Source organism: Phyllostomus discolor, chromosome 8 (genome assembly GCF_004126475.2).
Source record: "Phyllostomus discolor isolate MPI-MPIP mPhyDis1 chromosome 8, mPhyDis1.pri.v3, whole genome shotgun sequence".
NCBI classification, from domain to species: Eukaryota; Metazoa; Chordata; class Mammalia; order Chiroptera; family Phyllostomidae; genus Phyllostomus; species Phyllostomus discolor.
The window spans coordinates 25,459,726-25,485,024 of NC_040910.2; the positions used below are offsets into that span (position 1 = coordinate 25,459,726).

At 40.6% G+C, this 25,299-nt stretch overlaps 1 protein-coding gene across 1 annotated transcript in view; it reads left to right on the plus strand.

The window, feature by feature from the left end:
- C8H4orf45 (chromosome 8 C4orf45 homolog) overlaps nucleotides 1-24,956 on the plus strand; it is a 36,797-nt gene extending 11,841 nt beyond the window's left edge. The window contains exons 3-4 of the mRNA XM_036034458.1: nucleotides 1,475-1,533; nucleotides 23,589-24,956. Coding sequence (XP_035890351.1) covers nucleotides 1,475-1,533; nucleotides 23,589-23,781 — 252 coding nt within the window. The 3' untranslated portion in view covers nucleotides 23,782-24,956. The remainder of the gene's footprint in view (nucleotides 1-1,474; nucleotides 1,534-23,588) is intronic.
- The last annotated feature ends 343 nt before the right edge of the window (nucleotides 24,957-25,299 follow it).

Consider the following 25,299-nt stretch of genomic DNA (forward strand, 5'->3'; position numbering starts at 1 on the left):
GTTAGCTGTTTCTATGAAGATGTTGAATTCATTTTTGAATCAGTTATTTATTTACTCTCATAAACAGCTGACCAGAGAAAAAATGATATTTTTTTATTCTGAATTTCACTAGATTTAACACCACCGTGAGCATGACTGTCCAAAAAAATCATCAATTTTGTTAATATATTACAATAGAGAAAGGCCAGCTTATTTTAGATAACAAAAGTTTTATGACATTATACACTAATATCTATAGAAGAAACGGAGGCAGAGGATCTATTATTTTGTTTCTAAGAAAAGTCTTTCCAGATTAAGAAGATGCAATTTTTGGTTCTTAAAAATGTGAATGGAGATCAGAGGAGATTATTGAAATCCCAAACAATTTGTCCGGAAGCTGACAATAAAATTATTTATAAGTCAATTGATAAGATCAATTTTCAGGAAATCAATGTGTCAGAAGTCAACTGAATAAACAATATTATACCACAATCTTGTCATTACATACAGACAATAACTTCTCAGTTTTCTGTGGGATAGTGGTGCAGCCTTGCATTAAAATCCCATTTGTCACTTTCTTTACTCTGTGTGTGGACATTAGGGAGAAGGGGTCAAGTCTTCAGGACTTTATCCCTGAGTAGGTGAGTTAAGTAAGTAGATCTGCTTTTCTAAAACAAGTAACTTTGAAGCACTTGACCAGAAAAGTCATTCTAAACCAAAGCTTGAGGGGAAAAAAAGAAAAAAGGGGAGATTTTTAAAAATCCTATGTTATTGAGATTATAATAATGATTTTACTAGTTTGTACGAATATAGCATCCCATATCAATGTAATGTTTTTTTATCAATTCTAGACTCAGCGTTGCCAGAGGGGATGGGGGTGGGGGACTGGGTGAAAAAGGCCGAGGGATTAAGAAGTACACATTGGTCATTTCCAAATATTCACGGGGATGTACAGTACAGCATAGGGAACATACTCAATAATATTGTGATAACTGTATGTGCCAGGCAGGTACTGGAACTATTGGGGGGAAACACTTTGTAAAGTATGTGACTGTCTAACCACTGTGCGCTACACCTGACACTAATACAAAATAATATCGAATGTAAACTGTAACTGAAAATATAAAAGATACCTTTGATAAGGTGAATCTTTATAATGCAAGTTTAACTTTGTTTAGGAAAAATTATGCCCAACTATACATGAGACAACTCATGATGTCTTTTCTTCCCAAAAGCGAGGGCAGTATTGTCATGATTTTAGTTATTTGCTTTGAGTGTGTACTTATGCAAAGAATGTGAATGGTGCAGTACTTTTATACAAATAGATAAATAAATAAAAAATAGAATAAAAAACCCACCTTCTTTTAACTGAATTCAGCATTTTCTGTTTAATTGACCACCCTGATTTCCCTTTCAATTAGGAATGTAGACCCTTAGACACGTTGGTGCCTATTTAACTTGGAATCAGGGTACATTAATTTTCTTCCTTTCACAGCATAAAGAGCTAAGGCGAGCTGCTATTGATGAAATAAGCCACAGATACCAAAACCCATGGTAAGCACATATGAATACATTTTAATTAATTAGTTTCCTTCCTAAATTTGTAAAAGGGATGATTTTTTAAAAAATTAAGTATATTACTGCTTTATTTCTTTTTTTACTCCTAATAAACACAAAATTTTCACTATCTATAGATTTTAGTTAAGTGGAAAAAATGGGCAAAGCAAGCATACAATATAGGGGAGGTAAAGAAAACCAGCCTGCAGCAATTAAGACTAGCAATGGAATGAGTAGGGTAGCTTCAACTATGTAAGTACTTCTTTCTACGGAAAGCAACAATATAATTGTTTTTGGTTTAAAAAAATAGCTCATTTCATGCTGTTGGCCTAGAAACCATCATAATGGGTAATCTCAGTTAATAAATGTAATCCTACTGAAGTCACACAATGGCTTGAATTCATGCTATCTTAAGGCAGCATCTAACCTAAATTAAACATGTCTGGCTCAAGGTATGTTAAATTACAGGAAAAGAGCAAATCCACGTTTGTCATCTGGATGTAACATATAATTCAGATTCCTAAGAGGGGAGGGATCAATTAGCACTGATCCGACAAGACTACAGACTTGGTAATATCTTTGTTGGCCTTTGCTTTGTGGAGGCAAGGGTTTCTAGAGCCTCTTTCACCTCACTTTTCATACTGAGGGATACAGCATGGGTATGTGCAAAATTCATGGACTTTAGTCTCTTTCTGCTACACTACAACAACATAAATGGCACCAAAAAGAGGCAAACCCTCAACCCCTCTGTCGAAAGTCCTGGTCACTGCAACACAATCTCAGGACGACAAAAGATGTCACTGGGCAATTCCTGCATCTTATATATAAAGAATATCTTATACTTAAACCACAGATAAATAGTTATAATTTATTGCATACAAAACACATGTTCTAATTACACTATCCCACTTTGTTCAGATAAAATTGCAGGCATCCCTGACTGGCATAGCTCAGTGGATTGAGTGCGGGCTATGAACCAAAGTGTCGCCGGTTCGATTCCCAGTTAGGGTACATGCCTGGGTTGCAGGCCATGACCCCCAGCAACCGCACATTGATGTTTCTCTCTCTCTCTCTTTCTCTCTCTCCCTCCCTCCTTTCCCTCTCTAAAAATAAATAAATAAAATCTTTAAAAAAAATTGCAGGCATCTACCTACAAACCTCCTATCAAATATTTCCAATCCCCACCCAAAATATTAAAGGCCACTGAAAAAATCAAGGAAACACTTCAACAAGCATTGACAAATGTGAAACTTTACTGTACTTATTTAAACATTAAAAAACTTATTAGAAAGTATCTGAGAAATACTGAGGTTTGGAACATTTCTGATGGGTGAAAGAACGCTGGCAATGTTCATTTCTAGGGAATATGATATGAATTGTACCAGGTCATAAGATTCAAAGTATTTGTGAAAAAGTCCTTGTACTCAGGGGATTATTGATTCAATTGGAAAATTGGATATCTACATATAGATATACATGAGGAAAAATAACAAAACCAAGTTGCGTATATTGAGTGACAAATTAATAATGGAGGCAATTATAACTAGAAAATTATAATTTAAAAAGTCGACAAAATCTTAGTGTATTGATGGCCCCCTGGATTCATCAGTAGCCTCTGGCTCGGGTCCTACTTGTGACTAGTTCAGATGTCAGTAACCTAAATGTGGCCGCCCTCATGAGACTTGAAGCACATCATCCAACTGCTTAAAAGACTGGGAAGATGCTCCTGAATAGGATTCTGACTAGGGCGGGCCCAGGAGTGCCCCAGCCCCTTGGCATTCTCTAAGGGCAATTGAGGGCCATCTCTTTCCTGGGCAAAGTTTGTGCTTAGCCTCCCAGTTAATTTTCATCTTCTGTTCTCAGTCAGCAGCCATCACTCAGTAAATTCAGCACTTCCTATGTTCAAAGCAATACTAGATCCTGTGGCCGCAGTGGTGAACAAAACAGGCCCAGTGTACTCCAGTCTTGGAACTTGTATTCTAGAGGAAGAGAGACATTCAACAACTAAATGACTTTTAAAGAACGTTATGCCATGTTTCATGCTTTTAAATAATTTTCACTTACAAATAAAATCCATGCTATGGCAACAAGTCAAACACTATGAGAGGCTGCTCAAGAGAAAGTTTATACTCGTACCTATTCAGTCCAGTTTATGATAAAACATTTCATCACAAAGGGCATTTATGGAGTATAAAGAGGCTTTACTAGGGGCATCTACCTGGACTGATGATCAGAGAAGAGCTCACCGAGCTGGCTTTGAAAAAGTGAGTGTAAGCATGTTCCTGGCAGAGGAAAGAGCATGCGCAAGGCCCTGCAGCAGGGAAGGGTGTATCACATTGGGACCAGTGCAGCTGGACTACAGAAAGCCACAGGAGGATAGCGAGACAGGGGTTAGATTTTCTAGAACCCTACATCCTGTCCAGACTAGAGAATTTGGATTTTAATCCAGGAACAAAGGGAATTTATTAGAAGATTCAAAATAAGAAGCAACATGGTTCAATTTTTTTTTGTAAGAACACTGGAATGGTTGAGTGCTATGTGGAGAATGGATTGAAAGGTGACAAGAACAGTTGCAGGAAGGTCAGCTAGGAGACTGTTTCACTTTTAACAGGCCCATCTTCAGTTTCTAGTGTGCTTTGCAAACGAGCCAAAATAAATAGTGATTATGGAGGGTTCTGGGAAGAAAGAGGGATTTGAGTGAGCTTTCAAAGAAACATGGGCTTTAAATACATGGAAAAAAATTGCTCTAATGATGGGGAGTTAGAATGTATTCGGTACTGTGATGAAGCGGACGTTAACATCATCTTAATTGAATTTCAGGGGTCAAGTTACATGATCAAGGGTCACAGAACTAACATTTCAGTCCAAGATGACTGATTCCATTAATATGTGCTGGTATCCGGGCTTGGATGTTTTTAAAGGGCTGCTGTGATGTGCTGCCAGGGTTGAATACCACTAGTGAAGACTGAGAAAGGACGGGGTCCGGGCCTTGCAGGAGTGCTGCCCACACCGAGGACAAGGTGAATGAGAGCCACTGAAGGAGGCAAGGAGTCCAACAGTAGGGCCCTGAGGGCAAAAGAATGCTATGAAAAGCCATTGAATAATTTTATAGAGGAGGGTTTAATACAAAGAAATGGAAACCCAAGAACACAGTAACAGATAAATCTGTGGAAATTGGCAGTGGTCTCAGAAAAAGCACTGTAGGAAGAGTAGGATGATTTGAGTCAATATAACCAACTAAAGAATTTAGACTAAAGAATTTTCATCTTCTGAATAATGCAGCCAAAGTACACAGTGTTTTTGAGATTGGAAGTCTAGTAAAGGACAATTAGAGAATTTCCTCCACTCTGAGACATACATTTTGAATTTTAATTTTCTTGAAATGAGGATGTGTTCTATAACAAGTTGTTTATAAATGTAGTATACAAATGTGGTGCCCGGATAAACCTGTCATTAAATCAATGGTGTGTTTTGCAATTTATTACGTCCTAAAGACCAATAAAGGTATACTTCAGCAAACATAAAACAAAGATGTGCTACATGCCAGGTGCTCAGAACGTTAAAAACTAATAAGCAGAGTCGTTACTCTCAAGGAGCTCAGAGGCTTCCAGGACAGATGTATATGAAACAGAAGATTGCAATACAATGTACATTGATGGAGAATGATTGCATTAACTGGGTGTGGGTTGACTTTTCTTTCCTTTGAATTGAAACATCCCTTTGTTTTAAGGAGGGTGTACACAGCCCACACAGTGGGCACAACTTGAGTACCCAGCTCGGGTGATAAGGGAGGCTGTGCCACAGGACCCTACAGGACACCTAGTACATTAGGCCACACTACCAAGACACAGAGTCATAGCAGCTCTACTTAACACATAGAAACAAACACAGGGAGGCTGCCAAAATAAAGAGACAAATACCATGCCTATATTTAACTATTTATTAGTTAAATAAATGAAGTACATTAAAATAATGTAGCTAAATGCATTGATTAAAATTCACATTATATTATTAGCTAAAGCTAATCAGTATAGAGACTCAATAGAGGTTAGACATTTCATACTATATAGCTGAGTTAATCTCCTAAGAGTCGAACAAAAAGTGTAAGAGATGGAAAAAAATATGAAAATAAAAGAATCAAGTAAATTAGTCTAATATCTAACTAGTAAGAGATCAGAGAAAACAGAAGGAAATAAATAGTACAAAATAATTTCTCAGAAGGGAATAACATGAATTTCCAGATTGAAAGTTTCCATCAAACTAAATTCTAAGAAATAGCATCAAGGTAGGTCATAGTGAGACTTTGTTATACTTGGATGAAGAGACATTTCTAAAGCCTTCCAGAGAAAAACTGGGATATCTACAAAGGATCAGGAATCAGGGAGGCATCACACGTTATTATATGGTCAGCGATACTGGACTCCAGAAGGCAGTGGGGGCAACGACTCCCACATCTCACAGAAGGTGACTTTCAACCTATAATTCTATACCCAGCCAAATCCTCAGGCAGGAAGGTGGGGGGAAAAAGACATTTTGAGACATATATTTTCTAAAAACAAACAAATAAGCAAACAAACAAACAAACAAACAAAATCAACCACCTCAAAGCATTTTTTCCTAGGCAGCAGCTAGAAAATATCTAGCAGCACCAAAGGGTGGGGATAAATCAAAGAAAGAGAAAGAAATACGGATGCAAGAAACAGGAGTCACAACAGAGGTACCAGGCAAAGGGAATTTCCAGGATGAGCTAAAGGAAAGAACCAGGAATGCGACCACGCAGGGAACCAGAGAGTATCGATGCAGACAGGAATGGGACAAGCGAGGACTCCCGTGGGGACAGTGACTGCGCACAAAGCTGGGTTAAGTTCCAGAAGCACCGAGTAAGCTAAAAAAACAATGGCTGCATTTGGTGAAGATTTAGAATGTTGGGCTAGGGGGTAGGGAGAAAGGAAATTTTTTTTAATTTTATAAGTATTTTATTATTGTTTGCATATATTATGTACATGGACCTAAATTATTTCATTAAAACTGAAAAAATTAGTACTACATTATATACAATGTACAGTCATTTTATTTTGATAAATATAATTATAAACTGGGAGAAATAGCAATAGTCAACCATAATTTTAATAGTTAAGGGCTCCTAAGTTGAAAAAACTTTCTGTTTAAAACCAGGACTTTTAGCACCAAAGAATTATTCATGAATGAACAGGGCTTTCTGTTTCGGCAGAAAGGTGTAAGGTGTGCTTGTGTTCGGCCCTAGTTAGGTGGCGTGTAGAAAATTGCCTGTTTTATTCCATAATGAAATACTGCTGCCAAAGCCTCTTGTTAAACTAGCACAGGTTTAATGACAGCCACGATTTAAAACATATCGGTACATACATGCATGCTTTTTTTCTTGGAGTTGTTTTCCTCAAAACATCCATAAATCCTGGCAGCTTTCTATGGTGAAGGCCACAGTTCTGGGCACAGGGGGTGGACATCCGTAAGCAGTAAGTAGCCGAAGTCTGTAATTTTTGACATCAGCAGCACCCATTCCCACTTTGGCCCTTTGTGTCTGTTCCTTAGAAACGATCTTCATATTTCCTTCCCCCAAGCCTCCTCCCACCTGTCTTTTCTCAGCTGGGTGGAGAGGGAAGAGGGCTCTCAGGAAGCTGCAGGTCGTCAGGTCAGCACGGAGCTCCCGTGTCAGTCTGGAGTGCCACACACACAGTTGGTGCCCAGGTACCCGTTTGACAAATGCCCGTCTTCCAACTATGTGTCATGCACTGTGCTAGGCCTGGAGTTTCAGGAGGGGACAAGACAGACTCGATCCCTCCTTCCTTATATCCTGTCAGGGGAGACATGACAGAAAAAGTCTAACATAACAGCTGATTTCACTGTAGGAGGCACAGAAATGTTTGTTGTTGAATGAATGAACGTTGCTTATCTCAGGATGGAGCACTTGCAACCAAAGGATAACATGCAACAGTTTTAGAAAAGCTACTGCTTTTGAGATAAAAACTAGCTAAAGAAAGAGACAGTGCTGGTATTCTCACAAAAAACAAACAAACAAACAAACAAAAAACCCCCCAAAAAACCCCGCTAGGCTATCCCTTGACCAGATGGGGAAGAATTCAGTTCATTTCATGAAGAATGTAGCCCTTCACAGCAAATTATCCTCTGTACAATAAACTGACATCAAAGTGTGTGAGAAAGAGGCACTGCCAATCCACTGACCTATCACCTATAATTTCTCAGCACTTCACACATCAGAACTGTCGCCTTTGGAGCCTATTTCAGACCAAGGTTACCACCGACAGAGCAGATGCTGGACCCAACAAAACGGTTTATGGCAATGAAATCCAAGCATTGAGTGCAAACTAAAAATAACCGGATGGGCCAAAATTTTAGGCTCAGGCAAATAGAGTTCAGTACTGAAAAGAATACAAAAAAATAGCTATATTATTATAAGTATTTGGATTGTGTTTTATTCTTTAGTATCTATTAAATTTTATAAAGCCACAAACATGTCCTGATCATGGTAATTTCAAACATTCTTATATTACCAAACAAAAAGTTGAGAAGATCATTTAGCTAATATCTACATTACCAGGTGAAACAACAGAATAATAATCATCCATTCCATTGATTGCATGTTACTTACTATCATTTTTTGCTTTTCATTTTTTTTTACTTTTTCTTTTAAGACTGCTGATAATTTCAGATTTTCATAACTGGAAGGTCCTATAAACAAGACTTTGGAGTTGGATGTAGTTGGGTTAATTCCTTTCTTTTGGGAAATGTAGGTGCTTTCTGCACCTCAGTGTCAAGGATGAAAGGGAGAATGATAACAGCTACCACATGGGGCTGTCTTGAGAATGAAGTCCACGGATGTGAGATCCCCAGCATGGATCCAACACAGAGACGGTCTGAGGGCACAGAGGTCAGGCTGCGGTGTTAAACCACAGTTGAGAGTTTATAAGTATGTCATCACTTTATATTTTAATGTGGCTTCATACTCATAACATGATCCTCAAGGGCATTTTGTGTTTATCCTTTATTAATTCTAATTCAGTTTTCAATAGTATCACTTTTGTTCTTTATTCTGTCCATATTAGGGACGAGTATAATACCATGGAAATAAGAGAGTTCCTGCCCTTAAAGAGCTTATCATAGAGTGGGAGGAAGAGACACATAAACAGATAATTATACTAGAGTGTATTAGGATGCAGTCATCAAAATATTTGCTCAACTGATACGTGTTGATTACGTAAGTGAGCCTGGCACTATGCTTGGTGCTGGGTTTAGATACTTAATAAAGTGTAACTGCTAAGTGCAATGCCTGTTACACCGGGAGTATTTTAGCGGGTGCAATGGAAATGTGTATTTGGGAACGTAAACTTTGAGGAGGATTCAGGCAAGCTGCATAAGGCCATCTGAGCTTGAAGACAGATAGGAGTTAGCTCTAAAAATGCTGTGCTTAGATTCCAAGGTGCTATCGTTTTAGAGATGGGACGTCACATGTTCAGAGGAATTACCTTGGCGCACAATGACCACGTATTTGACAGAAGGTTCTCATTTCTAACCTCTGTAGCAACATATAAAGATGGCAGGCTTTATACCAAACCTGTGGCTTATTTTCTGTCTGGCAGCTTAAAGGCGAATTCATTAAAATTCAAGGGAAAGGTACATGGTGGGTGGCAGAACAAGTGTGTTCTTCACTGAGCAGAGCTAAGGCCTTCAAGACACTTTCTCCCAGAATCAAAGTCACTCTTTGCAGCTCTTCAGTAAGACAGGATTCAGGCTCCACCTCCTCCAAATCCACCATGACACCACCCAGCCCTTCCTCTGGGTTAGATGCACATGGTGACGACAACAAGAAAAAATAGAAAAGCCTTATGGTTCCGCACTTGGTTTGACACATCTTAACTATAAGATGTAACTTATACCTGACTTCTTATTTATAAGATAAATTAATATAAATATAAATTTTTTAAACATCCTAAATGGATATCTATTAATAGTTGATGACTTAACCCACAGAGAGAAATTATTCCACGAAACTTTAATGCACAGAAATTTGAGTATAAATCTCTAGTGGGATAGTTCTAAGAACAAAAGGTCTGCTGAAAGCTTGGTGGAAGTGTTGGTAGTGTTACACTGACTCTGCGGAGGGATGAAGCAAATGAGCCATGATGTGATTGTTCAGGCATCCCTGGTTTGGTTGAGTACCAGATTCCTAAAGTGGGAGAAAGGAGACATAGCTGTTAATGTAAAGGAGGTGAAAAACAAATCCTGAATGTGATTGGAAGATGTATGTGTACATACATACGATTGTGTGTTTATGTATTTTTTTCATGGTGTTATTCACTCTAAAGGCTTAGACATGGGAACCAACGCAGTAGCTCTGAGCTCCACTAGTACTTACTTCTACTCTTCAAAAAGCTTGTCTACCAACAGGAATTGGGCTTGGAGAAATTATTGATTGTGTCTTTGGGGAAGGAAATGGAAAGGAGGCTAGTACATCCTGCCATTCCAGGTGAGGAAGCTATTCAAGATGACTACAATCCTGGCTAAGGGACTCAGAAGCCAAACCTGAAGAGACCCCCTACTTGCCAAAAAAAGACAACTTGGAGAAAAGGGTGATAGCCTCACTGGATTTATATACATCTACCTACATATACAGAAACATAAACACTCACAAATTTGTAATGTCACCTAAAAAACCATGACAAACTGGTCACACTGAAGAATTCCCATTAACCAACTTATTTTGAAAATAAGTAAATAAAAGGAAGGAATCAAATATTAATCTGCCTTTCCACTACCAACTATACCACTGCAACCAAATACAAGATGAGGTGACTTTAAAAGAATCAAAGTAATCTAGCTAACACATAAAGAAGGAATAAAGGAATTAGGACATAACTACCTTGCAAACACTAATAAATTAATGAATCTGGGCACCAATCATCAATGGCTGCCAAAACCAGAAAAAAAAAAAAGATTAGTTATTATAGGGTGGGACAAAAGTAGGTTTATAGGTGTTCACATGAAAAATAATACAATTGATATAAGAATAAACTCTCTGTTTTTGCTTACTTACAACTGTAAATCTCCTTTTTCCCTACCCTGTGTGTGCATGTTGGTGAAAGAACACACTACCACCTGGAAAGTAGTTGGTATGAGCTAAATTTTTTGCCCTCCCAAAATTCATATGTTGACATCCTAACCCTCAGTACCTCAGAAGGAAACTATATTTACAAACAGATTCTTCAAAGAGGTAATTAAAATGAGGTCATTAGGGTGGCACCTAATCCCAAATGAGTGGTGTCCTGGTGAGGAGATTAGCACACAGACTCATGCAGAGGAAGGACCATGCAGACACATGAGCAGATGGCCATCTTCTGTGGAGAGAGGCCTCAGAAGAAGCCAACCTTGACGACAACTTGGTCCTGGACTGCTGGCCTCCCGAATCGTGAGAAAGTACTGCTGTGTTGTTTAAACCGCCCAGTCGGTGGTACTGTGTTATGGCTGCCCTAACCAACTAGACAGTAGTCTTGCCCCCAAAACCTAATTTAGATCAGGCCTGTAAATCCAACTAACAATGTAGAGTAAATAAGAAGACAACAATGTGGAGATGTCAGAAAAATGTATTGTGGGAAATTTTATGGAACAAATGGAAACAAAATTTTAACGAAACAAAATTTTGTTTCTTCAGTAAATAATGAGAAGAAAGATGAGGAGGAAGAGGAGGAGGAGTAGGGGAAGAGAAGGAGAAGAGAGATGAAAGAGAACTTACAAATTAAAATAAACTTAAAAGACTTAACAACTGCAGGATGTGAAACTTACATGGATTCTGTTTCTTTTTTTTAAGATTTTTTATTTTATTTATTTTTTTTTAGAGAGGGAAGGGAGGGAGAAAGAGAGAGAGAGAGAAACATCAATGTGCGGTTGCTGGGGGCCATGGCCTGCAACCCAGGCATGTGTCCTGACTGGGAATCGAATCTGCGATGCTTTGGTTCACAGCCGTACTCAATCCACTGAGCTATGCCAGCCAGGGCTTTGGATTCTGTTTCTAACAAACAAAGTGACAAAAACCATAACATTTATGAGAAAACTAGAATTCTGAAGTCTGAGTATTTGGTAAAATGATTATATTTTAAGAGGAAAAATAGCATTGTGATTACGTTAAAAAGAAGGTTTCATATTTTTTAGTTACACCAGAAAGAAGAGGATTAGTAAGTAGGAAAGAAGTTTAATAAGAATGGCTATAAATTGATAGTGTTTGAAGTTGGATAATGAGTACACAGGAATCTTTAAACTATTTTGTGTATATTTAGATTTCCAAAGTAACTTAAAATCAACTGTATCTACTTTACCTTTAGTTAGTGAGGGTCAAGATATACCATTTGGATAGGGAAGCTTGTCCCAAAGCTAAACTGAGTCAATACTGGGATAGTCTCCCAGCTGACCTCCGCCTGCCTCACTGCCGGGCCACAGAAACCAGTGCGTCTCGCCTCTCCTCCGTTTGCTGTCTTGTGATACACACACAAGTAAACAAGGGGTGCCCAGGAAGCACCCGCACAGAGTTCCAGAAGCCCTGAGCTGTGGAGACTGTCAGAACTTCCTGGACATCTTACATAAACTCTCTCAATCTCTGACAACATCAGGAATTACATTCAACATTCCTCAGAGGTGACCCTAGACAACCTAACATGCCACAATTCTGGTAAGCTTTTCAACAGCTGCCCCGAGGGTACGAGCATGAGTGAGAATCACTTTATACCAATCATTTAAAAAATGCTGAACGGAAATCTTAATAAACACCACTGTTATTTCTACATCATGGACAAACTATTGGCAACAAGAACCCTTTGGATTATGTTATTCTGCACAGGAAGATGACATGTTTGACTAAGATTGTGTAACCCCGTCTCAGGAAGCCAGCTGGCGCCCATACGGGCAACCGGTAAGTGCTGGTGACGACATCACTGTGGCGAGGACAGCAGTTTTCACACTCTGGAGCTCAGGAAGACAATTTGGCCAAGTAGCAAAGAAGTGTTCACTTCAGGTAATGTGAGGTCTTGCTTGTTTCAGTTCACTCTTCACTTCAATGTAGTGCTAGACTATTTAACAAGCCTTTCAAATACAGTGCTTGTGTTTCCTATGAAATAAAAGCAATAAGCTGAACCAAAATACTGACAATCAGAGGTCTGAAGCATATGGTGTGTGTAATTTCATGGAACCACTTAAACCTTTGATGCTGTCCTTCTAGAAGAAAACCCAGGAATGGGTCTTTCTTTTTCTTTTCCTTCCTTCCTTCCTTCCTTCCTTCCTTCCATCCATCCTTCCTTTCTGGATTAATTTTATTTTTATGTATTAGCTATAGCATACAGATATAGCAAATATAGCATATTTGGGGGCATGTTATAAGACAGACAAAATGGCTCATAGAGGGTAGTGATGATCAAACTTCATAGTTTGAGTCTGTAATAGAATTAGCAATATTACATTCTTATACAATATTATATAATAGCACAGATGAAGCAAATAAAATGTATTAATTACCAAATATTGCCTCCTCAGGTTTGTAAAACATAAAAAGGGCAAAAAAATTAGAAAATGATTTAATTAAACCTGTTTAATCAGTGTGTTCAGGCTAGTAGAGTGCATTGAATTCTCCAGTTAACTGGTGAATAAATAGTTAACACTTCCCTTCATTTCCCTTTCATACTAAGGCACACTTCCCTATATTAGAAAAGTACATTTTCTTGCATTACAGAGAAATCAAGTTTAGTAACTATAAGAGCCCCATTTCTTTGTGATTAAGGCCATTGTAGAGGTTCCAGATTACCATTCCAGCATGGGATCTTCCGTGGGGCTCTCCTAAGCTATTAGATGAGTGTACATTGACCCCATGTTATTCCCTGGTTTTGTTTTTTTACTGAACATCATGGATGTGAATTTGTTTTACTGTTCTTTGTCCTCTCCTTCTCAGAAGAGCAGAGGAGTTCAGTTAGAGGGTCCCATCAGTGTGATGAGATGTGATGCAGACACCGGCCCACAGTGTCCAAGTCATTATGGATGAAATGAGACATTCACACAGACTACCAAGTCCAGTGGAGGAAAAGGGACAGCATGGCTTTTCTCTCAAGGGGAGCAAAAGCCTTGGCCTCTGCCATGACAGGCCTCTATTGGGTTTCTCTGCATATTACATGATGGTTCTCATTTACTATGCACAGGTTGCTTTAGATGGTTACCTTTTACAGAAAACAAAGGAGCCAATGACTCTAATCACATCATAGTAGAGGGATATTTGCAAATGAAAAGGCAAAAACTTGAATTGGTTACACTCATCCTTGGAAGGCTTAGCATGGGTTTTAGGAAGTTACTTTGCAGTGAATGTTTGCCACTGGGGGTTGGGCCCACACCACGAAGGATGGTCTCCTACAAGATGAAACCCAGGTTCGGCTCCAGCAACCTCGTAGTCAGACATTCTGGTGATGGAGTCAGGTGGCATTTGTGTGCGAATGAACTCTGCCATGTCCCCATGGCCCCTGCCAAGTTCAGGACAGGACAGCCAGAATGAAATGCCCAGGAGCTTGTTATAGATTTTTAAATGACAGAATTTGATCACAGAAGAGCATTTCCATTTCATTCTCTTGATAGTTATTTTATGAACAAGATGTTCTATTTAAAGTCTCTACAAATGGTGGGAAATCTCTCAACGGTGCATTATATACCTTAGCTGTGCTTTTAGGTATATAAGGTCTTTGAATGCATACTGGGTACAAGAACCTAACTCTGATTTCACCTGTGGTGACAGCTTGCTGGAATGATGCTGCAAATCAGGAGACCTCTGAGAAAGTCTGTGAACTGAGGCTGTGGGAAAAGTTCATCTCAAAAGGTGTTTCCAACCTGAGCTTCTCTTTCCAACTGGTGAAAATTATCCACCGGTGTTTGCTGCCTGCTGATCATATTTCCCCTGGCTAATCAGCATTCTTGCTTGAGGAAAGCCTCTGGCTTTTATTTATTCACTCAACAAATATATACTAAGCATCTCCTCTGTGCCAGGCACTGTTCTAGGGGCTAGATTCTGGGGCACATTAGTGAACTAAACAGAAAAGGCTCCCGCCCCCATGGAGTTGGTGTTCCAGTGGGAGAAGAGGCAAGGAGAAAAGACAAGGGAACAAATGAGTGAAAGAGGTAACATTGAATGGTGATCGACACTCTGAAGAAACTCCAACGGGAATGAACCTGATGGACTCAGTGTTGGTTATGACTTGACTGTGTTCTCCTAAAAGCAGGCCTTCAGACAAGGATTCAAGTACAAGTAGTTTCTCTGGGTGCCTATCCCTTCCTGGATTATATTTTTCTTTTACCGTCACAAGGAATGGTGGACTAAACAGTTTGTTTTAGGCCCCAATTGTGACTACAAAAGGGTGATGGTTGAGGCTTTCCAGCGACTAAGGGGACAGGGAATTGATATATCCCTCTAGGGGAATTCCGGGGCCAGCCTGGCTGACCTAGCTGTGTCCTAGGGCCTGGGGATCCACGTCCGGAGAGCTGTGCAGCAGGCGAGACCGCAGAGAATGCCCATTTTATGGGAGCCTCGTAGGGTTTTTCAGCATCGGTTTTAGGTGGAATGTAGTTTGGTGTGGCTTGAGCGGTGCAGAAGAAAGAAGGGATGCTGAGAGTAAATATTCATGAAAGCAGCCAAGCTCAGGTGCATCTTGGGCCCCAAGTGCCATACATAGGTGACCCACAAAGGGGAGATGGGTATTGGTGGGTCAGGCCTCATCTACCCGTCTGGCAGATGCTTCGTTGAGGGAACTCTACTGCAGGGGCCACCACATGCAAGTCTCTCCATCTCAAGCTTCCACTCCAATTGCCCTGGATTCATCAGCTACAGCCAGGGCCAGGTGTTTTCTACTTAGAAGAAAATGAGTAGTCTTACACTTAGTTATATTTTTCTGTCTTTTGAAAGTAGGATTCAAGCAAAGTTCTTATGTCTGCAGTAGCTACACTGGCAGTTTGGGAAGACCTCTCTTGTGTTTTCCTGAACATTTCTTTGGGAAGCAATTTCATTTTTATCTTTGAGACAGTAATGTTTCTTAATGTGACTCACACCATTGTGTTTATAAATTAAAATAATTCTATCTGCTTCTGCAAAAATAGTTTGTGTCTACAGATGACACAGACCCACTTAATAAATTTGATTTTGAATTGTTAATTATCTAAAACTAATCATAGGCCTCTGTGCTCTTTTGGGAAGGAGCACTGCTAAACAAGAATAAAAAATTCAAGCAGGTGTAAACTTTTATCTTCTACATTTTATCATGAATGCTTAACCTTAGGAGTTTATTGCAATCAAATAACCTCTTAGTAACCATTTCACTGACTTATAGGCACAGCAGTAAATGAACAATTGTTTATTCATATGCTAATATCTTGGTCTGTTTGCCACGGATCTATCTTTCACAGACTATTGGTTTTCCATATGGTTTCCTAGGGGACATCGAACAGGTACAGACCAGGTGTGTGCTCAGTACACTCTGGCTAAGACTCTCGTCTAAAGACAGGATCAATAATATAGACAGCTTCTGGATCTTCGAGGCTATAAGTGTCCTCAAATTGTTCTAACCATTTAGTCAACTATTATTTTAAAAGTTTATCTTAAACAGGGTCAGTTACAACTCAAAGGTAGAACCTTAATTTTCCCAGCACCCTAAAGACTAAAAATTAAGCAAGCAAGCATGACCCCTGCTTTCTAGATGAACCCCTATAAACTTCTCTGGCTATGGGTTACTAAAAATGAGCTTCTTTTATAAGCCTCTCCTTCTACTCACCAAAAAACCTCCTGGACAACAAGTAACCTAGGATAAACTCCATTAGCTTTAAAATTCTTCTCTACTGGTAATTGCTAAATTTAGTTGTGTACTCATTTTGTTTGTCCAAATAGGAAATAGCAAGACAATTTCATGTTTTTAGTCATCTCCATGACAGCTGTTAATTCAGAATCAAATAAGTGCTATCCCAGAGGATTAAGATGAAAATCTCTTGAAAACGTGGCACGACTTCATCGCATGTGATTTTAATAAGGGCAGGGAGGGAAGGAGGATCAGTGCATGTGAGATCGGGTTGGATAGAACTAAATGATGACATGGCTTAAACTAAGCTGCAGCATCCCAACTTCTTCGGGTCCTCCTTAGCAGTACCACCCCTTCCAAACATGTCCTGTAGAAAAGGGCCAGGTCATACCACTCTACAGTGCCTCTCCCCGGCTCTGGGCACTGGAAGTCTGGTCTCTGGTCATAGAATAAAAGGCAGCAGCAAGGGAGGGTAGAAGGGAGTCTTTTCTCAGGCAGCTGGTGTCTCTGAAATTATACCACATCAGTAACTGCCCGTATCATAGAAATACCCACTCCATCGGTGTAGAAGACCAATTCAAAAAACAAAAATTAGATTAAAAACATCTTTAAAGCCCTAACTAGGGCTTCAATTCCTTGGCCGATTCTGACATTAGGTGTAGACTACACCATAAATACAGAAAGGCCTTCAAAAAACAGGGAGCTTGTTTTCCTGCAAATGTTCCAAAGAGAAAATAACAGGGAGAGGAGGGCTGTTCTCTCCGAAAGCACATATCCTGCCAAATGGTTTCTAAATGTGTTTCTCAAAAATTTCCTTGCGCTATCAATGGCTTTTGAGTACTTCTGGAAATGGAAGGAGCAGCAATCAATGAAAGCAAACATTTAAAGGAACTAGCTTACTAAGAAAACAGGTAGTCATGCTTTTAAGTCACAAGACAGATACCGTAAGAGTCCTCTTCACAGGCTAGAAATATGCAGAGTTACATCACTGCACGATGCTGCAGGGGCAATACTGAAGCCCGAAGGGGAAGTTTCCCCATATCTCTCTATTTGAGACTCAAGTAAATAACCAGACTGACTCACTGGAACTTACATAGTTGGCAGTTTGTTTCTTAAACTTTGGAATCCCAAAGGCAGTAATTTTACCACTTATTACAACTATTTTTGTCAACCAGAGGGAACTCAGAAGATGTCAAAACAGTAGAAAAAGGTTTGCTTTTGGGTAAGACGGATGCTGGGTGGTCAGCCTCCAGAATAACCAGCTACTGTGATGGATTTGGGTAAACATGAATCTAGCCAGTTCTTTCGCCAACACTCTGAGAGTTCATTGAATAGTTTGGTCATAAATCAAAGTGGCCACCTCAGGATTTCCAGAAGACCAAGCAAAGCACCCACCCTAACCGGTCCGCTCTCCGGGTGTCCACAGTATTTTCTCTGGCAGAAGTATCAAAATTAAAGTCGAGTTTGTCCCATCGGTTTTAGAGAGTTATATAAGCAAGGCCCAGCCAGTCGCTTCCTAACTTAGTGCGCATGTCTGTTTTATCTTCTCACCCCATTTCTCTGCTGTCTAGGCTGTGAGGAAAATTTCAGCCATTGCCCAAATATCCAATAGTTTTTAAGGAAAATGAGGACATGTTTTATGGTAAAAGTAACACATGCTCACAATTTTAAAAGTTCAAACAGTAGAAGAAGTGTGTATGTTTAAAATCAGTTCCACCTCACTCCAAATCCTCTATCAGGTGTACGCACAGTCTCACTGGAGATCGCCACAAACCACTTTTTGTATGGTCATAGACGAAAGCAAAATTGACCAAAAATATTTCCTGTGTTCAGGAACTCTGCTAGCCACCGGGGAAAAAAAGTAAGAAACGAATCCTTTCCATTGCAGATTTACTGAGGGTGAGGGTCGGCGTGACAACACCGAGTGCGGTAGGTATGAGCAGTGCACCATGGGGGACACCTGGCAGCCACGGCTCTGGCCCCGTGTTGAAGTTCGGGTAGCATTCAGGAATGCGTTGTGGGAGAGGTAACAGGAGCTGCATTTTTAAAGCTGAGCAGGAAATCAAAAAGAACAGCTTGGAGGTGGAACCAGGAAAGTAATTTCAGCCACAGGACTCACATCGCACAAGCAAAGGCCTGGAGAAGTGAACCTTGGTGATGTGTTGAGGAAATGGCTCATTGTCTGACGTTGCGGCTGACATACAGGACATTGTTTGAGGGCATGATGGGAGTTGCAGCGCAACTCGTGCGGTTGCCAGATCGTGCGGTGTTTTAAATTCCACACTAAAGACCCTGTGCTTAGTTCTGTAGGAAACAGACTGGTTTAAAATTTTAAGGAAGGAAGTCATATACTAAGCTTGTGTGTTAGAAAGAATATCTACTGTGTCATAGGTGTAGAAAGTGGTCTGCGGCATGGATGGGGCAGGGAAGAGACTGAAGGAAGACAAATCAAGTGACATTGGAATACCTGCAATGATGGGAGCCTGAATTAGTTGCCGGTGGTAGGGTTTGGAAAAAGCCTCAGTGAGGCTCGGCAAACAGCCGCATGTGGAGGGAAGGAGCAGATGTAAAGGTCAAAAGCAATTCTGATATGTCTCTGGAGAGGCTGGGTATACGCTTATGTCATTGTCCAAAACAGGAAACAGAGGAAGGAGAGGGCATCTGTGGGCAGATGGGGGAGGAAGCGGAGCGATGGGAGATGAGTTGAGAGGCAGCATCCTATAACGACGACATAGTCAACAGTTATTGAATTTTTCCTATGGGCCAGATACTATCTTAAGTGCTTTATAAGTATTAGTTCGTTCAGTCCTCATAAAGAGTAGGTATTATAACAGTATTACCTCCATCTTACAGATGAAGTAATTGCATAAGTTTAGAATCAGACAACTCTGAGTTCAAACCCTAGATTTACTGCTTTGTAGCTGTTTGATCTTGAATAAATGACTTATTCAATTTAATCTCAGGTGTAAAAGCTAGGAAATGATATCTATCATGGGGGGTTATTATGAAGACTAGAGGTAATAGACATGAAACAACTAGCATAGTATCTGGAACTTCATGTATCTCAATAAATGCTAGAAGTTATTAATAGCTATGAGACATCCTGTCCCTACATTCAGTAAGAAGTCAGGAATTTATGTTTAGATTGTAGAGCTGAAAGTAAAAATTTTAAACATCAGTATGTTGATGTTGGTTTGATCCTTGGATATAAATGCTCTTTCCTGCCTAGTTTGGAGATGGGTGGTAGTGTACCAAGAGAGGAGAATCACAGGGAATTCTTGGGAATACTAATGGTAAAGAAGCAAAAATGAAAGACTCTTCTGAAAGAAATGTAGATGAAGCAATATGAGAAGTAAGGGAGGGGGCTGGTAGCAATGGGACATCAGTTACGGACAAAAAGACTGGTTAAATAAATAAATACAGACAGAGAATGAGAGCCATGTCCCCCGCTGTGAAAAACAGCTGTAAATAAGAAAATGAGAATGAACCCTCTGGTGAACCCTGTGTAATGCTGTCCGAGATGCCCAGCACTCAGATCTTGAGTTCTAAATACCACCTTCCAATAATAGGAACTAGGGTTCCTTAGAGAAATGGATTATCGTGGGGCTAGGGGAGGAAAGATGAACCTGGGACCTTTTTTGTGCTAGAAAGTAAGGAAATGCTCAAAGAATGACAAGGCCATGCCAAAAGGACACAGACTTAAAGGGCTCCCACGAGCCAAATCTAGGACAGCTTGAACATGAAAATGAACATTATAAATGGATTACAGCCCACTGAGTAAGACAGGAAACCATGAGTCCGCACTGATATAAAGAAATAAAAGAATGAATTGAACATTTGATGTAGGATGAGATTTTTGACATAGTTTCAAAGTATTTCCTGGCAAATACGAATAACAAAAGGAAAGAGTAATTTCCCAAGGGAGAGGCCTGGCAGACACTGCCTTAATCAAATGACCTGCGTGAACCGCACCAGAACGAGGACAAGTCACACCATGGCCATCCTGTGTCATTCCTGCTTGAAGACGTCTAACCTGAATCTAATCAAGAAGAAACAAAATGAATCCAAGTTGAGGGACATTATAAAATAACCAGTCTGTGCTCTTCAAAAGCATCATGGCTGTGTGAAAATCCCAGGAAGACTGAGGCACAGATTGAAGGAGATGGAGGAGAGGAGAAAACAAACGTAATGTTCTGAACTGGATCCTTCTGCGGAATGGACATTGTAGGGACAATTGGCGAAATGTGAATGGTGTCTGAGGACTGGGTGGTAGCAACTCAAACAAGTGAACTGAGTTCCTCTGATTTTGATGGTTATATTGAGGTTTTGTACAATGTCCTTGTTTGTATGAATGGCACATGCAAGTATTTGGGGGAGACGGGTATCATGGCAATGCACACCTTCCAATAGTTCAGGAAAGGCAGCATTCGTACTGTGCTTCCACTTTTCTAGAAGCTTGGAATTATTTCAAAAAGGAAAAAAAAACTGACCCCTAAAAGTTAATAGTAAGAATGTTATGCTAAGAATGTTTGGTTGCATTATTTGTTTTGATGATGATGACGATGATGATGTGTGTGTGTGTGTGTGGTGTTGTGCATCTGTCACTAACAGTGAACCATTCCTGATGGCCTCGCATTCCCGCTCCATCTGGAGCCCAAGCTTCTGTTTCTTGGTTTACCTCTTTTCACTTTTGTGGCTCATTTCTAAGTTCAATACAGTAGGCATAATTCTCCCTACTGTGTGTGACCAGTATTTCTATAAAACCCTTAAAATCTGAATTACGACTGATTTTTAACTTGCCATTGCTCCTGGCAATTCAAGATTCAGGGACCCAGGATAGTCTCAATTTAAAATAAAAGATTATAAAATACCTTAGGGCTTCAATGAAGACAAACTACGTGCAAGGATTTTTCTAAACTACATGGTATCAGTGCTTCTACAACACATTACTTTCAAGAAAATGTGGCACATTTGCACGAAATGGTTTCCCTATGAACCATTAATCAAGCTACTGTGAACTATAAACAATGCCTGTCCCATATTGTAACCATTAGCTATCTTTACCCTTTAAACTTTCTTGAGGCCATTCCCAGCTATTAATCTGTATTTGTAAAAAGAAAAACTCAGACAAAGCAGAGTGTAGGGATCCATTCCACACACCTGCCATTCATTGGTGGGAGGCGAGGAGGAGGCTGCAGGGTAGGTGAGTGGAGGGGTTAGGAGGGAAAGTAAATCCCCTTGAAAGCAAGGCCAGGTGGGTACTAGGAATGTTGGAAAGAACACTTTGCAAAGTATGTGATTGGCTAACCACCTGAAACTAATGCAAAATAATATTGAATGTAAACTGTAACTGAACTAAATTTTAAAAATTTATAAAAAGAAATTCCGCCCCGGTGTTCAACCTCCCTCCCCCATTACTCCACCCACCACAGAATAGTTAGTTGAGTGTGAACTACCTGTCAGGCAGGGTAACGGGTGCTGGAGCCTATGATGAATGAGACACATTCTGGGCTCTTTAAGGAGCACCGAGTTTGGAGGAGAGAGCCTGCTGCCCTGGAAATTTAATATATTCTAATAGTTTCTGCAAAAGAATTCACATGTAACATGCTGTGGAAGGAGAGAAAGTGCTGCCTGACAGGAATAAGGGGAGTCTTCACAGCAACGGTGCCATTTGAAGCCTTGGCTACAGTTTGTGAGGAAGGGAAGGAGGGAGCTACCAGCAGAAAGAATGGTGGAAGCAGAAGTCTGAAGGTCTGAGAGCCCAGCTCCTTCAGAGCTCACAGAGGCGGGCAGCAGGTGCACTGTGAAGCTCTGTGTGTGTGTGTGTGTGTGTGTGTGTGTGTGTGTGTGTGAGAGAGAGAGAGAGAGAGAGAGAGAGGTGGGGGGGACCGAGGGTCTGCAGAGCAGACCAGAAAGGCCCCTGTGGCAGACCATTTTAAAAAAAGAGAAAACAGACAAAAAGCAAATAGCAACAACAAACACCCTTGTGTGCTTTGCTAAGGAGCTTGATTCTGCAGGCTACGGAGTGTCCAAGTGTCGGGGAGGGAGTGTCGCAGAGGCAGGGTGGGTCCCCTCCCCAGGCTGGGTTCTGTGATTCCAGGGAGTGGAAGGGAGTGTCTGACCCTGCGTGCCTGGAGGACCCATGACCTCTCTCTTCATTTGGCTCTTGCCTTAAGCATTACCTCCCCCTCTCCTGCTTCCCCTCACAAAAATAGCATGCCCTGCATTTTCTGTTCCTAATCTGGATTTATTATTCTTCACGGTACTTCCCAAATATTTGACTGACTTATTTTTACTGTCCGTCTCCCCCACTGGTATATAAGCTCTATGATACATGAACTTTGTCCCAAATTGCTGTTTCCTCTGCCGCATACGATGCTGGGTATAGTTGTGTGCACATGTCCTTGAGTGAGAGCGATGCAGACATGCCACAAATCTTGACCCAGAGGACTTGGGATCCCATAGAACTCAGATTAAAGGAAGGGAACTCTGCAGTGGCCAAGGGGCTCTGAGCACCCAGGTAGAGGGATGGTCGGGTAAGAAGCCCCAGGAGGCTCTCTGGAGTGGTGACAGCCTTCTAAATGGGATGGCAGATCCTTGTCCTCTGATCCTTTGTCTTTTCCCCTCTGCGCTGGCCCTTTATAACGGGAAGGTAGTCCTCAAATAATATTCTAATTTAAGGGTATGGGAATCTAGAAAAGCATTTCCCTGGGGAAAGAGAATAAAGCCTAGATCATTCTTCTAGTATGCTATCCAAAGCCAGAGTTGGGAGTCACAGAGCTGGTGCTTCCCTGAATTCCCCTGAGATCTCAGCGTGAGCAACCGGTGTCCTGCAGAACTTGTGAGTCTCACCGAGTCTCAGCCTGAGCATTTCACCTTCTTCCACTCCTCAGCATCTTGCATGCTCGGCCTGTCGGACACGAGGGGCAGTCGTGACCCAGGGGCAAATGCATCAGTTAGGTTCCTAGGTTAAGGCAGCTCCCCGTCTCCAGCAGCTGGATGTCCAGTGGAGTGAGTGGGCAGAGCCTGGAAACTTCTCAGAACCAACTGCCTTAGGACATTAGCTTTCCCAAGCCTTGTGGCTAGAAATCACCTCGAATCACAAGGTAAACAGACCAATCGCAACTACTTGAAAACTGGTGGCCTTGTTTGTAGGTCCTTCCGATCTGAGAACCATCCAATTTGTTCCTGTTTCAGGCAACCAAAACCTTATATTATGAATATGCTAGGAAGATTCAGCCGTGGTCGAATTGCCTGGAATATGGGTGATTATGAGAACACCAATCAAAGAAATTCCAAAGGGGCCTCCCTCGTTAGACAGAGTAAGGCATCCCCACCAAGAGCTTCCATTCTACCTAAGCTGCCAAAGCCAGCAAAAAATGAGGTATGATCATCTGCTTTTCTGAATCATAGAAAACATCAAGCTCTCTCAGTGTATACATTAGAGAATGCTATACAACAATAATACTGCTAATAATGTTTTACAGCGCCTTTTAACCTATCAGATGATTCTGAAATTTATATTGGATTTCCACAGCAATGTCTATATGGTGTGGGTAGGTGGGTATTATTCCCGCTTTATAGCTGAAGAAAACAAGAGGTTGTGGGGTTCAGTCTTTACCACTGCCCATCGACTGTGCGGTTGGACCTGGAGGGAGGCCAGCCCCTTGATTTCCGGTACCCAAGGAAGCCCTGTCTGTGAAACAGAGGCACGTCTTTAAACCTTCTTAAAACCCATACAGACGGCCTAGCAGAGTGAGAACACACCAGTTCAAATTTTTCCCGTTACTATCTATGGAATCTTGAGCAAGTTGTATAATCCCCCTATATGTTTTTTTAAATAAGTAAAATGGGAATATTAGTATGTGTCATGAATATTTTGTAGAGTTATCATGGGAATCAAGTAAAGAATGTGTAAGAGTATATGTTCAGATTAACAACTACTTCCTAAGGTTCTTTCGCATAATCCCACAGCACGGTGCACACTCAGTCACGCAGTGTTTCCAGTACGACCACAGATTCCATGATAGCAAAGCACACAGAACAGCTGGGCTACATTCAGAGACGCATGCTCTGTACACGAAGCGAGTCTCCTGACTCCACTGACTCTTGCCAACTCCCTAGAATATTGCTTACCCTCTGTTGCCAGAAGTCTGTTTCATGAGCAATTAATCATATCTATTGGAAGCGTTCTGTGAGGGGGCTGCAGAAGTCCTCCTTGGTAGGTCCTGACCTCAGGGACACATTGTATTGAAAAAGGGAGCAGTTCAGCCGCTGATGTTCTTATGTGGTCTGAGTTTGGGGCTGGGTCCAAATGAGAGGATTTACGATAGTGTGTGCAGAAGAGACTTGGATTAGTTACTTTCCATCTCTGAACTATATTTGTGTAGGACTGGAGTGAACATAAATTATATGATCCCAAAGGCCTCTTCTATCAGTCACTAAATCAACTGAACAAACTTATTTATGTTTTTTAAGTTAAAAAAATTGTCCATTAAAAAGTCTGTTAAGAGACTTTTCATTTTGAAATGATTTCAAACTTGCAGAAGCATTGCAAGAACAGGAGAAAGTCAACTCCTGATACATTCTTCATCCGGATATAATCTGGTGAAGTTGGCAATAATCAGTTGGTAATTTGCCTTAATGCTTTCTTTCTATGCGTGCAAATATACACATATGCACACACATGTATTTGTTTTCTTCCAAACCACTCGATGGTAAGTTGCAGACATGATGCTCCTTTACCCCTAAATACTTCAGGTTGTATTTCCCAAGAACAAGGATATGCTCTCACATAGCCACAGTACAATGATAAGATTTAAGAAATTTAACATTGATACAATATTATTATCTAATCCAGTGACTTTCAGCTTTTTTCATCTCATGTTACACATAAATTACTAAAATT